This window comes from Pipistrellus hanaki (genome assembly GCF_964339955.1).
Source record: "Pipistrellus hanaki genome assembly, chromosome: 15".
Lineage (NCBI taxonomy): Eukaryota > Metazoa > Chordata > Mammalia > Chiroptera > Vespertilionidae > Pipistrellus > Pipistrellus hanaki.
The window spans coordinates 51665672-51686921 of NC_140517.1; the positions used below are offsets into that span (position 1 = coordinate 51665672).

Sequence of the window (21250 nt, forward strand, 5' to 3'; positions counted from 1 at the left end):
CTTTTTTTTTTTAGAGAGAGAGAGAGGGAAAGGAATAGAGATATAGAAACATTGATGAGAAACATCTATCCGCTGCCTCTTGGACGCCCCTCGTCGCCCCTACTGGGGATGGAGCCTGCAACCCAGGTACGTGCCCTTCATCAATATCAAACCCGGGACCCTTCAGTCCGCAGGCCAACTGTATCCACTGAGCCAAACCGGCCAGGGCCCAGGACTGAAGGGTCCGGGACTGGATACCAGTCAAGGGCACATGCCCTGGACGCCAGCACATCCCCAATGAGGGACGTGCAGGAGGCGGCAGATCCATGATTCTCTCTTATTGATGTTCCTATCTCTCTCTCCTCCCTCTCTAAAAATCAATAAAAACATATTTTAAATAAAGGGGGGAAGCCCAAGGCCCGACTTAACACCAGCTCATCCAGTCCCAGCCCGCAGACTGTTTTGAGGGCCCGCCTTCCCCGCCCCCCGCGTCTCCCGGGGGAACACAGGCCCGGGGCGCCCCATAGCCTCCCCCCACCGCAGCCCCGAGCCGCCTCGGTCCCATTGGCCGGAAGTCGGTCAGCGGAGGCTCCCATTGGTCCAAGGCTCCACAAACGGAGACCCCCATTGGTTTCCGCGCTGCCGCCCGCCGCGGCGCCTTCTGGGAATTGTAGTCTTAACGTCCCGGGGCGGCCGCCATTGTCCCGCGGTGGGCGAGCAGTGGCGGACCCTGAGGCGAGGGCGGGGGGCGGCTCTCGGGTTTGGGGTCGCCCCGCGCTCTCGTCCTCGACCCCTCGGCCCAGGATGGACCCTGAGGAGGAAGCGGCCGCCTGGGCGGCGATGGCGACCGGGCCGCCGCCGGGCCGGCCTCAGGTAACGGGAACAATAGCCGTACCGACGGCGGCCGCGGGCCCGGCCGGACGTCTCCCTCCGAGCCTGACCTTTCACCCCCGCGGCGCGCGGGGAACCTGAGGCCTGGCGGGCGCGGCCTGGGGCGCGGCTGGGTGCGCCGAGAGCGATGCCCGGCCCCGCCCCGCCCCGCCCCGCCCCGTCCGGAAGGCTGGACGCGGGTCACAGGTGCGGTCCTGGGAGCCGCTCCGGTGCGCACCCCCCCCCCCCACCCTGCGGGCTGGGCCGCACCCCGTGAGGGGCGGGGAGACCAGCGGGGTCCCCGGCGCCACCCCGGGGCCTGGGACGGCGTGCGGGGGCCCGGGCCCGCAGGTCGCGGTGGGAAGGCCCCGGCCCGGGTGGTTCCAGGCCAAGTGGCCGCTGTGCTGTTTCTCAGGTTGAGCGTGACCTCTGAACCTGGAGGTCAAGGTTCGAGTCCACCAGGTTGAGCGCTTGCCCGGTGGCGGGCCAGGTCCCTGCTGATGTTTGTAACTCTATCCCTCTCCCTTCCTCTCTGTAAAAAAATCCAGAGAGGAAGGGAGAGGGATAGAGAGTCAGAAACATCGATGAGAGAGTCATTGATCAGCTGCCTCTTGCACACTCCCTACTGGGGATGTGCCTGCAACCAAGGTACATGCCCTTGACCGGAATCGAACCCGGGACCTTTAAGTCCCCAAGCCGACGCTCTGTCCATTGAGCCAAACCGGTTTCGGCTCCTCTCTGGATTTTTTACAGAGAGGAAGGGAGAGGGATAGAGAGTTACAAACATCGATGAGAGCATCATCGATCAGCTGCCTCCTGCACACCTCCCAGTCCGCACACCTGGGACCTCTCAGTCCGCAGGCTGACGCTCTATCCACTGCACCAAACCGGTTTCGGCAATAAATTATATTTTTGGTATATGTTATTAAATATGCATTAATTATATGTAATTAATATATGATTACATAAGTATACATTATATCATATATAATAATATATGTTATATATATATAGTATATGTATATATTATATATAACATATAATAAGCAGGAAGCAGCCAGTCCATGATCCTCGCTCATCCATGTTTCTCTCTCCCCCTCTCCCTTCCTCTCTTTGGAGCACAAAAGTTTTTCATTTTGAGAACGTTTTATTTATTGCTTGCTTGTGTTTTTTTTGCTGTGCTATCTAAGAATCCTCTGCCAAGTCCAAGGTTATGAACATTTATCGCTGAGTTTTCCTCTAAGAGTTTAACTGTTTCTGCTCTTACCCTTTGTGTGAGGTAGGGACCGCTTGTCCTGGAGGAAGTGTTTTACAGCCACTCAGTGCCCTCCTCAGCCCCAGGGAGACGGGGAAATGAGGAGGCAGGAGTGGGTCCCTGCTCTGCTGCTTTTTGTTGTTGTCAGTTCTCACCCGAGGATGTTTTTCTGTGCATTTTTACAGAGAGTGGAAGGGAGGGGGAGAGACAGGAAGAGACTCACACATCGATCGGTTGCCTCTGGCACGCACCCTCTAATCGAGGTATGTGCTTTTGACTAGAATGGAAACTGAGACCCTTCCATCCACAGGCGGATGCTCTGTCCACTGAGCCAAACCGGCTGGGGCTACTTTGTGCTTCTCAAGGGGTTACCAGATTGCGAGAGTGCGGTTCTCAGGCGACACCCTGGAATCGGGCTCCCTCCTCTCTGGCTCCAGCTGCCAAGTCACCACAGCTCGGCAGCTCCTGCAATAAGCATCTGCCCCCTGGTGGTCAGTGCAGGCATAGCTACTGGTAGGATGGTCGCTTAAGCTTTTATATATATATATATATATATATATATATATATATATATATATATATATATATATAAAATGATTATTTTTTTAATCCTTCTTGGAGGGAATGTTCAATAATTTTTAGAAAGACAGAGCGATGGGGGAAGAGAGAGACAAGTATTGATGGGTTGCCTCCCTTATGTGCTTCACTCCCTACTGAATTGATCCCGCGATCTTTCCGTCTGTAAGTCACTCCAAACAACTGTGCCACCGGCCAGGGCTGTGGGACACATGTTAAGTGCATTGCGTCAACTTATAAAAATCAAAAAGTCTTCATTTGAAAACATGACCTGATTGCCAGCTTCTCACCAGAGACTGGCAGCGCTGACCACTTGAGGCCCGCATTTCCCCACAGTCAGCTGCCCCTGACACTCGCTGGAACCCCCTTGTCACAGAGGACAGACCTTGACTGAGTCTGAGGGCTCCTGTGTGTGGTAACTGTAGATGCACAAACAACAGCCCTGTCTGTCGCCCACGGAGCTGCGGGTCAGGAGTGTGGCCTGGTCTCTGCCCGCATCCTCACCTGTCCGAGGGCAGTGGTGGGTCCGCTGTGGGTGGTTCTGATCCCGCTGGCGGCTCTCACGTCCTCGCTGTGCCGTCCACACGGATAACAGAAGCCCTGTAGGTGCCAGCGAGACCCGGCTCACATCTCCAGAACGTGCACTCTCTCTGGACCCTGGCTGCCCGTCTCCTCCTCCTCCTCCTCCTCCTCCTCCTCCTCCTCCTCTTACTCCTCCCCCCCACTCCCCCTCCTTCTCCTCCTCCTCTTGCGAGCGCCTACGGGGCACCCCGGCTGAGGGGTGTGCATGTGACGTTCCAGGAACCGCTGACCTTCCGGGACGTGGCCGTGGACTTCTCCCCGGAGGAGTGGGGGCGGCTGGGCCCCGCACAGAGGACACTGTACCGGGAGGTGATGCTGGAGACCTTCGGGCACCTGCTCTCCGTGGGTGAGCGGCCGCCCGGCACCAATCCTTCATGGGTGACAGGTCGTGGGCCCCGGGCTGGGGACCAGGACTGGGTGCTCCTTCCCGGGGGGCCTGCGGACGGGAAGGTGTCCGCCCTCCTCTGCCCCTCATTGCACACCTTCTCTGTGGTGAGACGCCCCTCCTGGTGTCAGGAATCCGGGCTGGGGCGGGCTGCTGCTCTGTCCGGACAGAACCCCACATCCCGTGTCTCCCTCTGCCTCCAGGACCCGAGCTTCCCAAACCCGAAGTCATCTCCCAGCTGGAGCGGGGCGCCGAGCTGTGGGCGGCGGAGCGGGCACTGGCCCGGGGCTGCGGTCCAGGTGGGTCCCTGTCGGGGCTGCTGGGAACGGGTGGTGAGTCACGTCCTGCAGACCATCTGCAGACCCAGTGGCCACAGCGAAACGTTCAGGGGGAAGGGCTGGTGAGGCCAAGTCCAGAGGAGGCCAGGCTCCAGGTAACCGTCCCCTGGGCTGAAGGTCACTGTCCCCTGGGCTGAAGGTCACTGTCCCTGGTGCTGAGTGTGGTGGTGGCTGCAGCAGCCAGAGAAAACGGGTTCGCCTTCACCTCAGTGCATTCACCCTGGAGCCCTCCTGGGCCGGAGGCCTCAGACTGCAGCCCCCAGGTGTCCTGAGACCGGTCCCCGCGTGCATGCAGCCTGTGATTCGGGCTTTTCTAAGACCCCCAGGCTGCTGCCCCAGGTTCAGCGTGTGCCTCCAGCCCCTGAGGCAGCTCTCCCTCTGTGCGGTCACTACCTGATCCCCAGCATCTGAGGTCGGAAAGCAAGTGCTTTAGGCTTTGTGGGCTGAGTGCAGTCTATTTTCTTTTCTTTTTTTTTTAATATATCAAAATTTAAAAAAAAAAAAAATCAATATTTTTTTAATTGATTTTATACAGAGAGGAAGGGAGAGAGATAGAGAGTTAGAAACATCGATGAGAGAGTCATTGATCAGCTGCCTCTTGCACACTCCCTACTGGGGATGTGCCCGCAACCAAGGTACATGCTCTTGACCAGAATCAAACCCGGGACCTTTCAGTTCCCAAGCCGACGCTCTATCCATTGAGCCAAACCGGTTTTGGCCAGTCTGTTTTCTATAACACACGCTAGGCAGGAGGGCAGGTGGCGGGGTGCAGGCCGAGCTGGGGGGGCCGGCTCCTCTCTTCCTTCCCAGCCCCTCAGAGCTCTGCTTTCTTTCAGGCTGGGAGCCGGGACCTGAAGGGCCCACGCAGCCCGCGGGGCAGGTCCTTCCAGAGGAAGCGCCCCCGGGCGCCCCCCGGGAAGGCTGGGACTGTGGGGGCCTGGTCCCAGCGCCCCTGGAGGACCAGAATGGATCCGGGCTGGCCCAGTGCTGCCTCGAGGAAGCCCCAGCTCCAGGGAGGAGCCCGGAAAGCTGTGTCCCCAGCTCCGACCTGGACCTGTGCCCCGAGATTCCCGTGAGCGCCGCCTTCTGTACCTCCGACGTGCAGGCCACAGACCCGGGGGGTCCCTCCCGCGCCGCCGGCCCGCAGGACCCTCCGCCCGGCCCCCTCGCGGAGCTGGCGCCGGGCCCCGCCCCGGAGAAGCCCTACAAGTGCGCGGACTGCGGCAAGTCCTTCAACCACAACGCGCACCTCACGGTGCACAGGCGCATCCACACGGGCGAGCGGCCGTACACGTGCAAGGAGTGCGGCAAGGCCTTCAGCCAGAACTCGTCGCTGGTGCAGCACGGGCGCATCCACACGGGCGACAAGCCCTACGCGTGCGCCGAGTGCGGCAAGCGCTTCTGCCACAGCACGCACCTCACCGTGCACCGCCGCATCCACACGGGAGAGAAGCCCTACGCCTGCCAGGACTGCGGCCGCGCCTTCAACCAGAACTCCTCGCTGGGCCGCCACCGGCGCACGCACACGGGCGAGAAGCCCTACGCCTGCAGCGTGTGCGGCAAGGCCTTCTCCCGCACCACGTGCCTCTTCCTGCACCTGCGGACGCACACGGAGGAGCGGCCCTACGAGTGCAGTCACTGCGGCAAGGGCTTCCGCCACAGCTCCTCGCTGGCGCAGCACCAGCGCAAGCACGCGGGCGAGAAGCCCTACGAGTGCCGGCAGCGCCTGCTCTTCCAGCAGGCCGCCCTCGCCGCCGCCGCGGCCGCTGCGCACCCCTGGGCCGGCGCCCTGGGCTGCGGCCCAGGTGAGGCCGCCCCGCGCAGCGACCGGCCCTTCCGCTGCGGCCAGTGCGGCAAGTGCTTTGTCCAGAGCTCGCACCTCATCCGCCACCAGGTGACGCACACGCGAGACGGGCCCCGCGGGCGGAGGCGGCGGCGGCCGGAGCAGCCCCCGGGCCGCGGCCCACACCCTCCTCCCCCGCGCACGGGTGAGGACCCGGGGCACGGCGCCGGGGCGGGGCCGCCGGCCAGCAAGGCGCTCGCCCTGTTTGACATCCAGGAGATCCTGCAGGACAGGAAGCCCGTGCACGTGATCGCGGTGGAGCCGCCGACCGTGGTGGTTGACGTCAAAGAGTCCCCCTAGGAGGCCCGGCAGGGCAGGAAGCCTGGGCACCCTCCGCTCTCCGCTGCCCCCGGACCCGGAGCTTGGGGACCTCCGTCCGTCAAGCCCCGTGCACCCTCTGGCCCATATTTCCTACTGTTGCCTCTGGGACCCTGACGTGGGTTCACGGGTCATGTTAAAAAATCAACACAGGCCCCGCTTTGTACAAGAAACTAAAGCAAGAGTGATTGCAATGGAGCGACGTGTGCTCAGCGGGCTGGCCGGCCTGGCGGGTGTGAGGTTGGCCAGGAAGCGTGAGGGCAGTCCTGTCCGGGATGCGATTTATTATTATTATTATTTTTAATCCTTAACAGAAGAATGAGAAATAGGAATTTTTCCTATTGATTTCTTTTTTTTTGAAGAGAGTGGAGGGGACAGATAGAGAGAGAAACATTGATGTGCTAGAGTTGCCCCAGCTCGTTCCCCAAAGGGAGCCGCAGATTGAATCTGCAACCAAGGTACGTGCCCTCGACCACAGATCTAACCTCTCCCCCCTTCCGTCCAGAGGCCGGGGCGCTCACACTGAGCACCCGCCGGGCGGGAGGTGCATTTTCAGTGCTGACTCACCCTCGGAAAAGGTTTGAGCAAAACAAAGCGCCGTTGCATTTCTGGGAAATTCTGTACAAAATCCTCAGCACGTGGGATTCCTGTGTTTACCTGTGAGGTCGGCTGAGGTTCTCCGTTCACACAAACAGATGGTTTCATACGGACACGCGGGGTCCCCGGGACCAGCCTGCACTTCCGGGCATTGGAGCAGCTAAGCCCCGCCCACAGCAGCCACTCCCGCGCCCGAAGCTCCGTGAGACCCCATTGCCCCTGGGAAAACCATTGCCTCTTAGCAGCCTGAGCTGCCCCAGCTGGAGGCTGGCTCTGCATTGGTGAGGTCTGGTTGCCATGACTGCTGGAGGGCAGGGCCCTGCTCCACATCCCATAATGTCCACACGGCAAAGGTAGGGACACTGCCCAGCACTAGCCACCATTTCCCGACATTGCTTGATCAGGGCTGTACTAACAATTTTTTTACATTTATTTTTTTGTTTTGTTTTTATTTCATAGAGGAAGGGAGAGGGAGAGACAGAAGAAACATCAACCATGAGAGGGAATCATTGATTGGCTGTCTCCTGCACGCCCCCCACTGGGGATCAAGTCTGCCACCCAAGCACGTGCCCTTGAGCAGAATGGAACCTGGGGCCCTTGAGTCTGCAGGCCGGTGCTCTATCCACTGAGCCACACCAGCGAGGGCTCTTCTTTAGTCTTACACTCCTTCTGGGAGGGGGTTTGTAGGCATCTCCAGCCTGCCCATCCCCTCTCCTCGCTGTGCCTGGAGGAATGCCCTCTGGTGAGGCCCGGGTGTGCTGGGGCGCCTTCCGAATTGTGTGACCCCCGCCTTGTGTGGGGGGTCTCTGCTGGAGAACATGGTTTATTTCTGTGTGACGCGGGGCATGCTCATGGGACCACTCATGTTCTCGGTTGCAACTCCGCCTCGGTCATCTTACTGCTCCTCCAGTTTTAAACGTGAGTAAAGCCAAGGACTCCAGCTCAGTCCACGCTGTTGTTGGCAGAAAGAGCACCATGATCGGCTGGCTGGTTTGCTCAGTGGCTAGAGCCTTGGCCCACAGACTGAAAGGTCACAGGTTCGATTCCTGCTCAAGGGCACGTGCCTCAGTTGCAGGTTTCCCAGCCCCAGTCGGGCACGTGCAGGAGCCAACCAGTCAGTGTATCTCTCTCATGTCAATATTTCTCTCTCCTCCCATCCACTGTCTCTAGAAAGTAATGGAAAACTATCCACAGGCGAGGATTTAAAAAAGCACAGTGTGATCAAGGTACGATCCTTGCCCAAGCTGGTGTGGCTCAGTAGATAGTGCATTGGCCTGCGAACTGAAGGGTCCCGGGTTTGATTCCCGGTCAGAGCACAGGCCCAGGTTGTGGGCTTGATCCCCAATGTGGGGCATGCAGGAAGCAGCTGATCCATGATTCTCTCATCATTGATGTTTCTCTCTATCCTCCCTTCCTCTCTGAAATCAATAAAAACTATATGTATTTTTTTAAAAGGGTGTGATCCTTGGAGTCTCATAGGCCAACATTTATAAAAACCCATGTTTGATCCCAGCCAGTGTGGCTCAGTGGCGGAGCATCAAACTATGAACCAGGAGGTCATGGTTTGATTGGCGGTCGTGTTGTGCACTCGATTCCCAGTGTGGGGCGTGTAGGAGGCAGCCGATCCATGATTCCCATCATTGGTGTTTCTCCCTTTTCCTCTCTGAGATAAATAAAAAACATGTATTTTTCATAAAGTATTGAGGGTTTTATCCTGCATGGTAGACACACAGTGCAATATATAGATCTTGTAACAGAGGCCCACACCCGAAACCTATGATCATGTTGGCCAGTGTCGCCCCAGTAAATGTAGTAAAACAATCCCGGGTTTGAATCTCAGTGGACACCCCTTCCCGCCCCACATCACGTCCTTTGCTCCGAGATGCAGACTCGGCCTTTCTGTTGGCTGTTCTCCCCGCGCCAGCATCACAGTGAGGTTAGGTACATCCGGGCATGTCCAACGCTGGAAGGAAGCAGCACTGATCCTGCGGAAGACGGGGCGTCCGGACCCACAGGGCCCGGAGGGCAGCAGCCAAGAGAAGACGCTGGGCTGGGGTTCAGAGCTTCAGCGCTCACTGCCCTGCACGGCCGAGTGTCTGCCTCTGTGGGTTCTGAGGTCACAGTGGGCCGTTTCCATGGTAGCCGAGCTGCTCTGGCTCCTCCCTGGAGGTTCTGCCTAGGAGACCCTGTGCAGCCCAGGTGTGCGTCCCTGCACAGCCTTTGTCCCTTCCACCTTGAGGGGCTCCTTGCTGTCCCCTCGTCTCTTAAATGTTGGGGCCCCAGGAACCATCCCCTTGCTTCAGGGCCCTTTCTCAGGGTCTGAACCCCCCCCCCCCCACACTCTCCGCCACCCCATGAAGTGAGAAGGTAAATGAGTTTTGGCCTCTGTGGCCTCCTGCTCTGCAGACCTCACCCCCTGCTCTCTTCCTTCTCCCACTCCCCCACCTCCAGCCCCGGAGGGAAGGGACAGCCGAGACCTCTGCCATTTCCCCATTTCTCATCTCATGTCACACGTCAAAGGTAAAAATGTGACCTTGACCAGTGTGGCTCAGTGGGTAGAGCATCGGCCTGTGTACTGAAGGGTCCCAGGTTCGATTCCTGTCAAGGGCACATGCCCAGGTTGTGGGCTCCATTCCCAGTAGGGGTTGTGCAAGCTCTGAAACCAATAAAAATACATTTTTTAAATTTTTTTAAAGTATATTTTATTGCCAGAACCGGTTTGGCTCAGTGGATAGAGCATCAGCCTGTGGACTGAAAGGTCCAGGGTTAGATTCCGGTCAGGGACATGTACCTTGGTTGTGGGCACATCCCCAGTAGGGGTTGTGCAAGAGGCAGCTGATCGATGATTGTCTCTCATCGATGTTTCTAACTCTTTATCCCTCTCCTTTCCTCTCTGTAAAAATCAATAAAATATATTATATATATATAATTGATTTTTTAGAGAGAGGAAGGGAGAAGGACAGAGAGCTAGAAACATGGATGAGAGAGAAACATAGATCAGCTGCCTCCTGCACACCCCACTGGGGATGTGCCCGCAACCAAGGTACATGCCCTTGACCGGAATTGAACTCGGGACCCTTCAGTCCGCAGGCTGACGCTCTATCCACTGAGACACACTGGCCAGGGCTGGGCGTTTACTTTGCATGATGTTTGGGGGCAGTTCCCTCAGAGTGGCCCCCTCTCCCTCGGGGCGGGGCGCTGTCCGCGGTGCTGAAACGGCCCGCTGTGGCTGAAATGACTGGATTACAATGACATCCGGTGTCCTGGCCACGCCTGCCTGTCTCCTCCCGGGAGTCGTCGGACTCCACGTTCCCGGGCAAGCGGGCCACGCGCGTTTCCCAGCTTCCCGGGAGCTTCTCCCCCTCGAGCTGGTCTGTGGCCGCAGCCGCCAGGGAGCGCGCACCCGGGGACAAGGAGTGTGCATCCCGGGCAGGGACCGCGCATCCCACGGGGAGCTCGTATTCTGGGACAGAGCGTTTGTCTCTGCCCCGGCCGCTCCTCCCGCTCCCCCTCCTGCTTCTCTTCTCACCTCAGGGTGGGGCTCAGGACCCTGGCACAAACCGAGGGAGCAGACCTGGGACAGAGGCTCCTGTGGCCGCAGCTTATCAGCCAAAATCCAGAAAAAGGCCAGAGCGGTGACACACACAGCTCACCCTCCAGGTCATGTGCAACCACACGACAGACACGTGTGATCCGCAGCATCTAGTCCCACAAAATAGCTTATAAACTTCATTCAAAATTACAGCCCTAATGGGTGTGGCTCGGTGGATAGAGTGTCAGCCTTTGGACTGAAAGGTCCCAGGTTCGATTCTGGTCAAAGGCATGTACCTTGGTTGTGGGCACATTCACAGTGGGAGGTGTGCAGGAGGCAGCTGATCAATGTTTCTCATTGATGTTTCTAACTCTCTGTCCTTCTCCCTGCCTCTCTAAAAAAAAATCAATAAAATATATATATATTTTTAAAAATTACAACCCCTCTTTCTCCCTCAGCTTCCTGCCAGCCAGGTGAGGAGAAGGCACTGCCCTTCCTCTCACTCCTCTTCCTCCTCCATCTCTGGCTGTTTCTCCACTGGGGATGCTGCCAGGGATGAACAAGGAGATGAGGGGACAGGATCACTCTCAATGCACTAGCAAGTTTTATGTTGGTTCTGTGCTTCCTGGTCCCTGTAGATGGTTCAAAGTGACGTCTTTTCTCATAAGGGCACTTTTTAAAAATATATACATTTTATTGATTTTTACAGAGAGGAAGGAAGAGTGATAGAAACATCCATCAGCTGCCTTCTGCACACCCTCCACTGGGGATGTGCCCGCCACCAAGGTATATGCCCTTGACCAGAATTGAACCTGGGACCCTTCAGTCCGCAGGCGGACACTGTATCCACTGAGCCAAACCAGTTAGGGCTCCATTTTGCAGTCTTGAATCCCATTTGGACTGCTCCAGGCTTAGATTAAATGCCAGGGTCTTGATAAGAGCACATCATCAAGAAATCATACTGCATTTCCCCCATCCCCAGTAAACATTTTTTAAAAATATGTTTTTATTGATTTCAGAGAGGAAGGCAGAGGGAGAGAAACATCTATAATGAGAGAGAATTAACAATTGGCTACCTCTGCAATCCCCTACTGGGGGACCAAGTGCACAACCCATGCATGTGTTCTTGACCAGAATCCAATCTGGGACCCTTCAGTCCACAGGCCAATGCTCCACCCACTGAGCCAAACTGGCCAGGGCCCCAATAAACATCTTAACATAAGATTGAATTTAAGGCGTTCTCCCTGGAGTATGCCAGAACATTCTCTTCACCCCCTTCTTCCCTTGAATCACCTTTGCTGCTACTTTTTTAAAAATATATATATTGATTGATTGATTTCAGAGAGGAAGGGAGAGAGAGAAATAGAAACATCAATAATGAGAGAGAATCATTGATTGGCTGCCTCCAGCACATCCCCTACTGGGGGGTCAAGTCCACAACCCAGGAGTGTACCCTTGGCTAGAATCAAACCCAGGACTTTTTAGTCTGCAGGCTGACGCTCTATCCACTGAGCGACACCAGCCAGGGCATGCCTTTGCTTCTTGAATCCATGCAGCCTGGCTGGCTTACTGTTTCCACGGCTCACTTCTTCTACCTCTGTGACTTTCTAAATAACCTTTTGCTTGTATTGGAGTTCCATGGCTCTGATTTATTTTTTTATTGATTTTAGTATGGTTTTAATTGCTTTTTTTAGAGATAGAGAGAGAGAGAGAGAGAGAGAGAGAGGGAAAGGAATAGAGATATAGAAACATTGATGAGAAACATCTATCCGCTGCCTCTTGGACGCCCCTCGTCGCCCCTACTGGGGATGGAGCCTGCAACCCAGGTACGTGCCCTTCATCAATATCAAACCCGGGACCCTTCAGTCCGCAGGCCGACTGTATCCACTGAGCCAAACCGGCCAGGGCCCAGGACTGAAGGGTCCGGGACTGGATACCAGTCAAGGGCACATGCCCTGGACGCCAGCACATCCCCAATGAGGGACGTGCAGGAGGCGGCAGATCCATGATTCTCTCTTATTGATGTTTCTATCTCTCTCTCCTCCCTCTCTAAAAATCAATAAAAACATATTTTAAATAAAGGGGGGAAGCCCAAGGCCCGACTTAACACCAGCTCATCCAGTCCCAGCCCGCAGACTGTTTTGAGGGCCCGCCTTCCCCGCCCCCCGCGTCTCCCGGGGGAACACAGGCCCGGGGCGCCCCATAGCCTCCCCCCACCGCAGCCCCGAGCCGCCTCGGGCCCATTGGCCGGAAGTCTGTCAGCGGAGGCTCCCATTGGTCGAAGGCTCCACAAACGGAGACCCCCATTGGTTTCCGCGCTGCCACCCGCCGCGGCGCCTTCTGGGAATTGTAGTCTTAACGTCCCGGGGCGGCCGCCATTGTCCCGCGGTGGGCGAGCAGTGGCGGACCCTGAGGCGAGGGCGGGGGGCGGCTCTCGGGTTTGGGGTCGCCCCGCGCTCTCGTCCTCGACCCCTCGGCCCAGGATGGACCCTGAGGAGGAAGCGGCGACCGTGCCGCCGCCGGGCCGGCCTCAGGTAACGGGAACAATAGCCGTAACGACCGCGGCCGCGGGCCCGGCCGGACGTCCCCCTCCGAGCCTGACCTTTCACCATCGCTCCCTCCGAGCCTGACCTTTCACCCCTGCGGCGCGCGGGGAACCTGAGGCGGGGCGGGCGGGCGCGGCCTGGGGCGCGGCTGGGTGCCCCGAGAGCGTGGCCCGGCCGCTCCGCCCGCCTCCCGGGTCGCGGACGCGGCTCAGGGTCCTTCCGGGCCGGTCCCGGCCCCGCCCCGCCCGGAAGGCTGACCCCGCGGCCGCGGGTCACAGGTGCGGTCCCGGGAGCCGCTCCGGTGCGCACACCCCCCCCCCCCCACCCTGCGGGCTGGGCCGCACCCCGTGAGGGGCGGGGAGACCAGCGGGGTCCCCGGCGCCACCCCGGGGCCGGGGACAGCTTGCGGGCGGCCCGGGCCCGCAGGTCGCGGTGGGAAGGCCCCGGCCCGGGCGGTTCCAGGCCAAGTGGCCGCTGTGCTGTTTCTCAGGTTGAGCGTGACCTCTGACCCTGGAGGTCAAGGTCCGAGTCCACCAGGTTGAGCGCTTGCCTGGTGGTGGGCCAGGTCCCCGCCGATGTTTGTAACTCTATCCCTCCCCCTTCCTCTGGATTTTTTTTTAAAATATATTTTATTGATTTTGTACAGAGAGGAAGGGAGAGAGATAGAGAGTTAGAAACATCGATGAGAGAGTCATTGATCAGCTGCCTCTTGCACACTCCCTACTGGGGATGTGCCTGCAACCAAGGTACATGCCCTTGACCGGAATCGAACCCGGGACCTTTAAGTCCCCAAGCCGACGCTCTGTCCATTGAGCCAAACCGGTTTCGGCTCCTCTCTGGATTTTTTACAGAGAGGAAGGGAGAGGGATAGAGAGTTACAAACATCGATGAGAGCATCATCGATCAGCTGCCTCCTGCACACCTCCCAGTCCGCACACCTGGGACCTCTCAGTCCGCAGGCTGATGCTCTATCCACTGCACCAAACCGGTTTCGGCAGTAAATTATATTTTTGGTATATGTTACTAAATACACATTAATTATATGTAATTAACATATGATTACATAAATATACATATACCATATATAATAACATAATATATGCTATATATATATATATAGTATATGTATATATTATATATAACATATAATAGGCAGGAGGCAGCCAGTCCATGATCCTCACTCATCCATGTTTCTCTCTCTCTCCCCCTCTCCCTTCCTCTCTTTGGAGCACAAAAGTTTTTCATTTTGAGAACGTTTTATTTATTGCTTGCTTGTGCTTTTTGCTGTGCTATCTAAGAATCCTCTGCCAAGTCCAAGGTAATGAAGATTTATCGCAGAGTTTTCCTCTAAGAGTTTAACTGTTTCTGCTCTTAAGGTTTGTGTGAGGTAGGGGACCGATTGTCCTGGAGGAAGTGTTTCACAGCCACTCAGTGCCCTCCTCAGCCCCAGGGAGACGGGGAAATGAGGAGGCAGGAGTGGGTCCCTGCTCTGCTGCTTTTTGTTGTCAGTTCTCACTCGAGGATGTTTTTCTGTGGATTTTTAGAGAGAGTGGAAGGGAGGGGGAGAGACAGGAAGAGACTCACACATCAATCGGTTGCCTCTGGCACACACCCTCTCATCGAGGTATGTGCTTTTGACTAGAATGGAACCTGAGACCCTTCCATCGACAGGCCGATGCTCTGTGCACTGAGCCAAACCGGCTGTGGCTACTTCGTGCTTCTCAAGGGGTTACCAGATTGTGAGAGTGCGGTTCTCAGGCGACACCCTGGAATCGGGCTCCCTCCTCTCTGGCTCCAGCTACCAAGTCACCGCAGCTCCGCAGCTCCTGCAATGAGCATCTGCCCCCTGGTGGTCAGTGCAGGCATAGCTATTGGTAGGATGGTCCTTTAGGCTTTTATACATATAAAATGATTATTTTTTTAATCCTTCTTGGAGGGAATGTTCAATAATTTTTAGAAAGCCGAAACCGGTTTGACTCAATGGATAGAGCGTTGGCTTGGGGACTGAAGGGTCCCGGGTTCGGTTCCGGTCAAGGGCATGTACCTTGGTTGCGGGCAGATCCCCAGTAGGGGGTATGCAGGAGGCAGCTGATCGATGACTCTCTCTCATCAAAGTTTCTAACTCTCCATCTCTCTCCCTTCCTCTCTGTACAAAATCAATAAAATATATTTTTAAAATAATAATAATAATAATAATAATAATAATTTTTAGAAAGACAGAGGGATGGGGGGAGAGAGAGACAAATATTGATGGGTTGCCTCCCCTATGTGCTTCACTCCCTACTGAATTGATCCCGCGATCTTTCCGTCTATAAGTGGCTCCAAACAGCTGTGCCACCGGCCAGGGCTGTGGGACACATGTTAAGTGCATTGCATCAACTTATAAAAATCAAAAGTCTTCACTTGAAAACATGACCTGATTGCCAGCTTTTCACCAGAGACTGGCAGCGCTGACCACTTGAGGCCCGCATTTCCCCACAGTCAGCTGCCCCTGACACTCGCTGGAATCCCCTTGTCACAGAGGACAGACCTTGATTGAGTCTGAGGGCTCGTGTGTCTGGTAACTGTAGATGCACAAACAGCAACCGTGTCTGTCGCCCACGGAGCTGCGGGTCAGGAGTGCGGCCTGGTCTCTGTCCGCATCCTCACCTGTCCGAGGGCAGTGGTGGGTCCGCTGTGGGTGGTTCTGATCCCGCTGGCGGCTCTCACGTCCTCGCTGTGCAGTCCACACGGATAACAGAAGCCCTGTAGGTGCCAGCGAGACCCGGCTCACATCTCCAGAACGTGCACTCTCTCTGGACCCTGGCTGCCCATCTCCTTCCCCTCCTCCTTCTCCTCCTCCTCCTCCTCCTCTTACTCCTCCTCCCCACTCCCCCTCCTCCTCCATCTCTTGTGAGCACCGACGGGGCACCCCGGCTGAGGTGTGTGCGTGTGACGTTCCAGGAACCCGTGACCTTCCAGGACGTGGCCGTGGACTTCTCCCTGGAGGAGTGGGGGCGGCTGGGCCCTGCGCAGAGGACACTGTACCGGGAGGTGATGCTGGAGACCTTCGGGCACCTGCTCTCCGTGGGTGAGCGGCCGCCTGGCACCAATCCTTCATGGGTGACAGGTCGTGGGCCCCGGGCTGGGGACCAGGACTGGGTGCTCCTTCCCGGGGGGCCTGCGGACGGGGAGGTGTCCGCCCTCCTCTGCCCCTCATTGCACACCTTCTCTGTGGTGAGACGCCCCTCCTGGCGTCAGGAATCCGGGCTGGGGCGGACTGCTGCTCTGTCCGGACAGAACCCCGCATCCCGTGTCTCCCTCTGCCTCCAGGACCCGAGCTTCCCAAACCCGAATTCATCTCCCAGCTGGAGCGGGTCGCCGAGCTGTGGGCGGCGGAGCGGGCACTGGCCCGGGGCTGTGGTCCAGGTGAGTCCCTGTCGGGGCTGCTGGGAACGGGTGGTGAGTCACGTCCCGCAGACCATCTGCAGAGTCACGTCCCCCAGACCATCTGCAGACCCAGTGGCCACAGCGAAACGTTCAGGGGGATGGGCTGGTGAGGCCAAGTCCAGAAGAGGCCAGGCTCCAGGTAACCGTCCCCTGGGCTGAAGGTCACCGTCCCCACGGGCTGATGGTCACTGTCCCCTGGGCTGAAGGTCACTGTCCCTGGTGCTGAGTGTGGTGGTGGCTGCAGCAGCCAGAGAAAACGGGTTCGCCTTCACCTCAGTGCATTCACCCTGGAGCCCTCCTGGGCCGGAGGCCTCAGACTGCAGCCCCCAGGTGTCCTGAGACCGGTCCCCGCGTGCATGCAGCCTGTGATTCGGGCTTTTCTAAGACCCCCAGGCTGCTGCCCCAGGTTCAGCGTGTGCCTCCAGCCCCTGAGGCAGCTCTCCCTCTGTGCGGTCACTACCTGATCCCCAGCATCTGAGGTCGGAAAGCAAGTGCTTTCGGCTTTGTGGGCTGAGTGCAGTCTATTTTCTTTTTTTTTTAATATATCAAATTTTTAAAAAAATATATCAATATTTTTTTAATTGATTTTATACAGAGAGGAAGGGAGAGAGATAGAGAGTTAGAAACATCGATGAGAGAGTCATTGATCAGCTGCCTCTTGCACACTCCCTACTGGGGATGTGCCCGCAACCAAGGTACATGCCCTTGACTAGACTCGAACCCGGGACCTTTCAGTTCCCAAGCCTACGCTCTGTCCATTGAGCCAAACCGGTTTTGGCCAGTCTGTTTTCTATAACACACGCTGGGCAGGAGGGCAGGTGGCGGGGTGCAGGCCGAGCTGGGGGGGCCGGCTCCTCTCTTCCTTCCCAGCCCCTCAGAGCTCTGCTTTCTTTCAGGCTGGGAGCCGGGACCTGAAGGGCCCACGCAGCCCGCGGGGCAGGTCCTTCCAGAGGAAGCGCCCCTGGGCGCCCCCCGGGAAGGCTGGGGCTGTGGGGGCCGGGTCCCAGCTCCCCCGGAGGACCAGGATGGATCCGGGCTGGCCGAGTGCTGCCTCGAGGAAGCCCCAGCTCCAGAGAGGAGCCCTGAGAGCCTCATACCCGGGGAAAGCTGTGTCCCCAGCTCGAACCTGGACCCGTGCCCCAAGATTCCCGGGAGCGCCTCCTTCTGTACCTCCGACGTGCAGGCCGCAGACCCGGGGAGTCCCTCCCGCGCCGCCGGCCCGCAGGACCCTCCGCCCAGCCCCCTCGCGGAGCTGGCGCCGGGCCCCGCCCCGAAGAAGCCCTATAAGTGCGCGGACTGCGGCAAGTCCTTCAACCACAACGCGCACCTCACGGTGCACAGGCGCATCCACACCGGCGAGCGGCCCTACGTGTGCGCCGAGTGCGGCAAGCGCTTCTGCCACAGCACGCACCTCACCGTGCACCGCCGCATCCACACGGGAGAGAAGCCCTACGCCTGCCAGGACTGCGGCCGCGCCTTCAACCAGAACTCCTCGCTGGGCCGCCACCGGCGCACGCACACGGGCGAGAAGCCCTACGCCTGCAGCGTGTGCGGCAAGGCCTTCTCCCGCACCACGTGCCTCTTCCTGCACCTGCGGACGCACACGGAGGAGCGGCCCTACGAGTGCAGCCACTGCGGCAAGGGCTTCCGCCACAGCTCCTCGCTGGCGCAGCACCAGCGCAAGCACGCGGGCGAGAAGCCCTACGAGTGCCGGCAGCGCCTGCTCTTCCAGCAGGCTGCCCTCGCCGCCGCCCTGGCCGCCGCTGCCGCCGCTGCGGCCGAGCACCCCTGGGCCGGCGCCCTGGGCTGCGGCCCCGGCGAGGCCGCCCCGCGCAGCGACCGGCCCTTCCCCTGCGGCCAGTGCGGCAAGTGCTTCGTCCAGAGCTCGCACCTCATCCGCCACCAGGTGACGCACACACGCGACGGGCCCCGCGGCCCACACCCTCCTCCCCCGCGCACGGGTGAGGACCCGGGGCACGGCGCCGGGGCAGGGCCGCCGGCCAGCAAGGCGCTCGCCCTGTTTGACATCCACGAGATCCTGCAGGACAGGAAGCCCGTGCACGTGATCACGGTGGAGCCGCCGCCCGTGGTGGTTGACGTCAAAGAGTCCCCCTAGGAGGCCCGGCAGGGCAGGAAGCCTGGGCACCCTCCGCTCTCCGCTGCCCCTGGACCGGGAGCTTGGGGACCTCCGTCCGTCAAGCCCCGTGCACCCGCTGGCCCATATTTCCTACTGTTGCCTCTGGGACCCTGACGTGGGTTCAGGGGTCATGTTAAAAAATCAACACAGGTCCCGCTTTGTACAAGAAACTAAAGCAAGAGTGATTGCAATGGAGCGACGTGTGCTCAGCGGGCTGGCCGGCCTGGCGGGTGTGAGGTTGGCCAGGAAGCGTGAGGGCAGTCCTGTCCGGGATGCGATTTATTATTATTATTATTATTATTATTATAATTATTAATCCTTAGCAGAAGAATGAGAAATAGGAATTTTTCCTATTGATTTTTTTTTTTTGAAGAGAGTGGAGGGGACGGATAGTGAGAGAGAGAAACATTGATGTGCTAGAGTTGCCCCAGCTCGTTCCCCAAAGGGAGCCGCAGATTGAATCTGCAACCAAGGTACGTGCCCTCGACCACAGATCTAACCCTTCCCCCTTCCGTCCAGAGGTCGGGGCGCTCACACTGAGCACCCGCCGGGCGGGAGCTGCATTTTCAGTGCTGACACCCTCGAAAAAGGTTTGAGCAAAACAAAGCGCCATTGCATTTCTGGGAAATTCTGTACAAAATCCTCAGCACGTGGGATTCCTGTGTTTACCTGTGAGGTCGGCTGAGGGTCTCCGTTCACACAAACAGATGGTTTCATACGGACACGCGGGGTCCCCGGGACCAGCCTGCACTTCCGGGCATTGGAGCAGCTAAGCCCCGCCCACAGCAGCCACTCCCGCGCCCGAAGCAGAGGCCAGGGAAGCCCCGTGAGACCCTTCTGCCCCTGGGAAAACCGTTGCCTCTTAGCAGCCTGAGCTGCCCCAGCTGGAGGCTGGCTCTGCATTGGTGAGGTCTGGTTGCCATGAAGGCGGGAGGGCAGGGCCCTGCTCCACATCCCATAATGTCCACGCTGCAAAGGTAGGGACATTGCCCAGCACTAGCCACCATTTCCCGACATTGCTTGATCAGGGCTGAACTAACAATTTTTTACATTTATTTTTTTTGTTTTTTTTTATTTCAAAGAGGAAGGGAGAGGGAGAGACAGAAGAAACATCAACCATGAGAGGGAATCATTGATTGGCTGTCTCCTGCACGCCCCCCTTGGGGATCAAGTCTGCCACCCAAGCACGTGCCCTTGAGCAGAATGGAACCTGGGGCCCTTGAGCCTGTAGGCCGGTGCTCTATCCACTGAGCCACACCGGCGAGGGCTCTTTTGGCTTACATTCATTCCTTCTGGGGGATTTTGTAGGCACCTCCAGTCTGCTCCTCGCTGTGCCTGGAGGAATGCCCTCTGGTAAGGCTCGGGTACTGTGGGGGGCCTTGCGAATTGTGTGACCCCCGCCTTTTATGGGGGGTCTCTGCTGGAGAACATGGTTTATTTCTGTGTGACGCGGGGCATGCTCACGGGACCACTCATGTTCTCGGTTGCACACTCCGCCTCGGTCATCTTACTGCTCCTCCAGTTTTAAACGTGAGTAAAGCCAAGGACTCCAGCTCGGTCCATGCTGTTGTTGGCAGAAAGAGCACGATGATCGGCTGGCTGGTTTGCTCAGTGGTTAGAGCCTTGGCCCACAGACTGAAAGGTCACAGGTTCGATTCCTGCTCAAGGGCACGTGCCTCAGTTGCAGGTTTCCCAGCCCCAGTCGGGCACGTGCAGGAGCCAACCAGTCAGTGTATCTCTCTCATGTCAATATTTCTCTCTCCTCCCATCCACTGTCTCTAGAAAGTAATGGAAAACTATCCACAGGCGAGGATTTAAAAAAGCACACAGTGTGATCAAGGTACAATCCTTGCCCAAGCTGGTGTGGCTCAGTGGATAGTGCATTGGCCTGCGAACTGAAGGGTCCCGGGTTTGATTCCCGGTCAGAGCACAGGCCCAGGTTGTGGGCTTGATCCCCAATGTGGGGCATGCAGGAAGCAGCTGATCCATGATTCTCTCATCATTGATGTTTCTCTCTATCCTCCCTTCCTCTCTGAAATCAATAAAAACTATATGTATTTTTTTAAAAGGGTGTGATCCTTGGAGTCTCATAGGCCAACATTTATAAAAACCCATGTTTGATCCCAGCCAGTGTGGCTCAGTGGCGGAGCATCGAACTATGAACCAGGAGGTCATGGTTTGATTGGCGGTCGTGTTGTGCACTCGATTCCCAGTGTGGGGCGTGTAGGAGGCAGCCGATCCATGATTCCCATCATTGGTGTTTCTCCCTTTTCCTCTCTGAGATAAATAAAAAACATGTATTTTTCATAAAGTATTGAGGGTTTTATCCTGCATGGTAGACACACAGTGCAATATATAGATCTTGTAACAGAGGCCCACACCCGAAACCTATGATCATGTTGGCCAGTGTCGCCCCAGTAAATGTAGTAAAACAATCCCGGGTTTGAATCTCAGTGGACACCCCTTCCCGCCCCACATCACGTCCTTGGCTAGTAGACCCTGTGCAGCCCAGGTGTGCGTCCCTGCACAGCCTCTGTCCCTCCAGGGAGGAGCCAGAGCAGCTGTATTTCTGCAGAAATCAATAAAATATATTATATATATATATATATATATATATATATATATATATATATATATATATATTATTGATTTTTTAGAGAGAGGAAGGGAGAGGGACAGAGAGCTAGAAACATGGATGAGAGAGAAACATAGATCAACTGCCTCCTGCACACCCCACTGGGGATGTGCTCGCAACCAAGGTACATGCCCTTCACCAGAATTGAACTCGGGACCCTTCAGTCCGCAGGCTGACGCTCTATCCACTGAGACACACTGGCCAGGGCTGGGCGTTCACTTTGCATGA

The 21250-nt window shown here is 57.3% G+C and overlaps 2 protein-coding genes and 1 long non-coding RNA gene across 3 annotated transcripts; 2 read left to right on the top strand and 1 right to left on the bottom strand.

The window, feature by feature from the left end:
- The first annotated feature begins 603 nt into the window (after nucleotides 1-603).
- LOC311633580 (zinc finger protein 8-like) lies at nucleotides 604-7958 on the top strand. Its single transcript, XM_084906404.1, has 4 exons — nucleotides 604-852; nucleotides 3482-3608; nucleotides 3851-3946; nucleotides 4822-7958. The coding sequence occupies exons 1-4, from the start codon at nucleotides 784-786 to the stop codon at nucleotides 6126-6128; spliced, it is 1599 nt and encodes a 532-aa protein (XP_084762530.1). The 5' UTR covers nucleotides 604-783; the 3' UTR covers nucleotides 6129-7958.
- LOC311633674 lies at nucleotides 6492-20804 on the bottom strand. The gene is made up of 2 exons (XR_014796991.1): nucleotides 19669-20804; nucleotides 6492-7406 (listed from the first exon to the last, which is right to left on the bottom strand). It is a non-coding gene; the product is annotated as an uncharacterized lncRNA (long non-coding RNA).
- Nucleotides 12646-19669, top strand: LOC311633587 (zinc finger protein 8-like). Its single transcript, XM_084906415.1, has 4 exons — nucleotides 12646-12809; nucleotides 15765-15891; nucleotides 16134-16262; nucleotides 17147-19669. Exons 1-4 carry the CDS (start codon nucleotides 12759-12761, stop codon nucleotides 18364-18366), a joined length of 1527 nt encoding a protein of 508 aa, XP_084762541.1. The 5' UTR covers nucleotides 12646-12758; the 3' UTR covers nucleotides 18367-19669.
- Nucleotides 20805-21250: the final 446 nt, after the last annotated feature.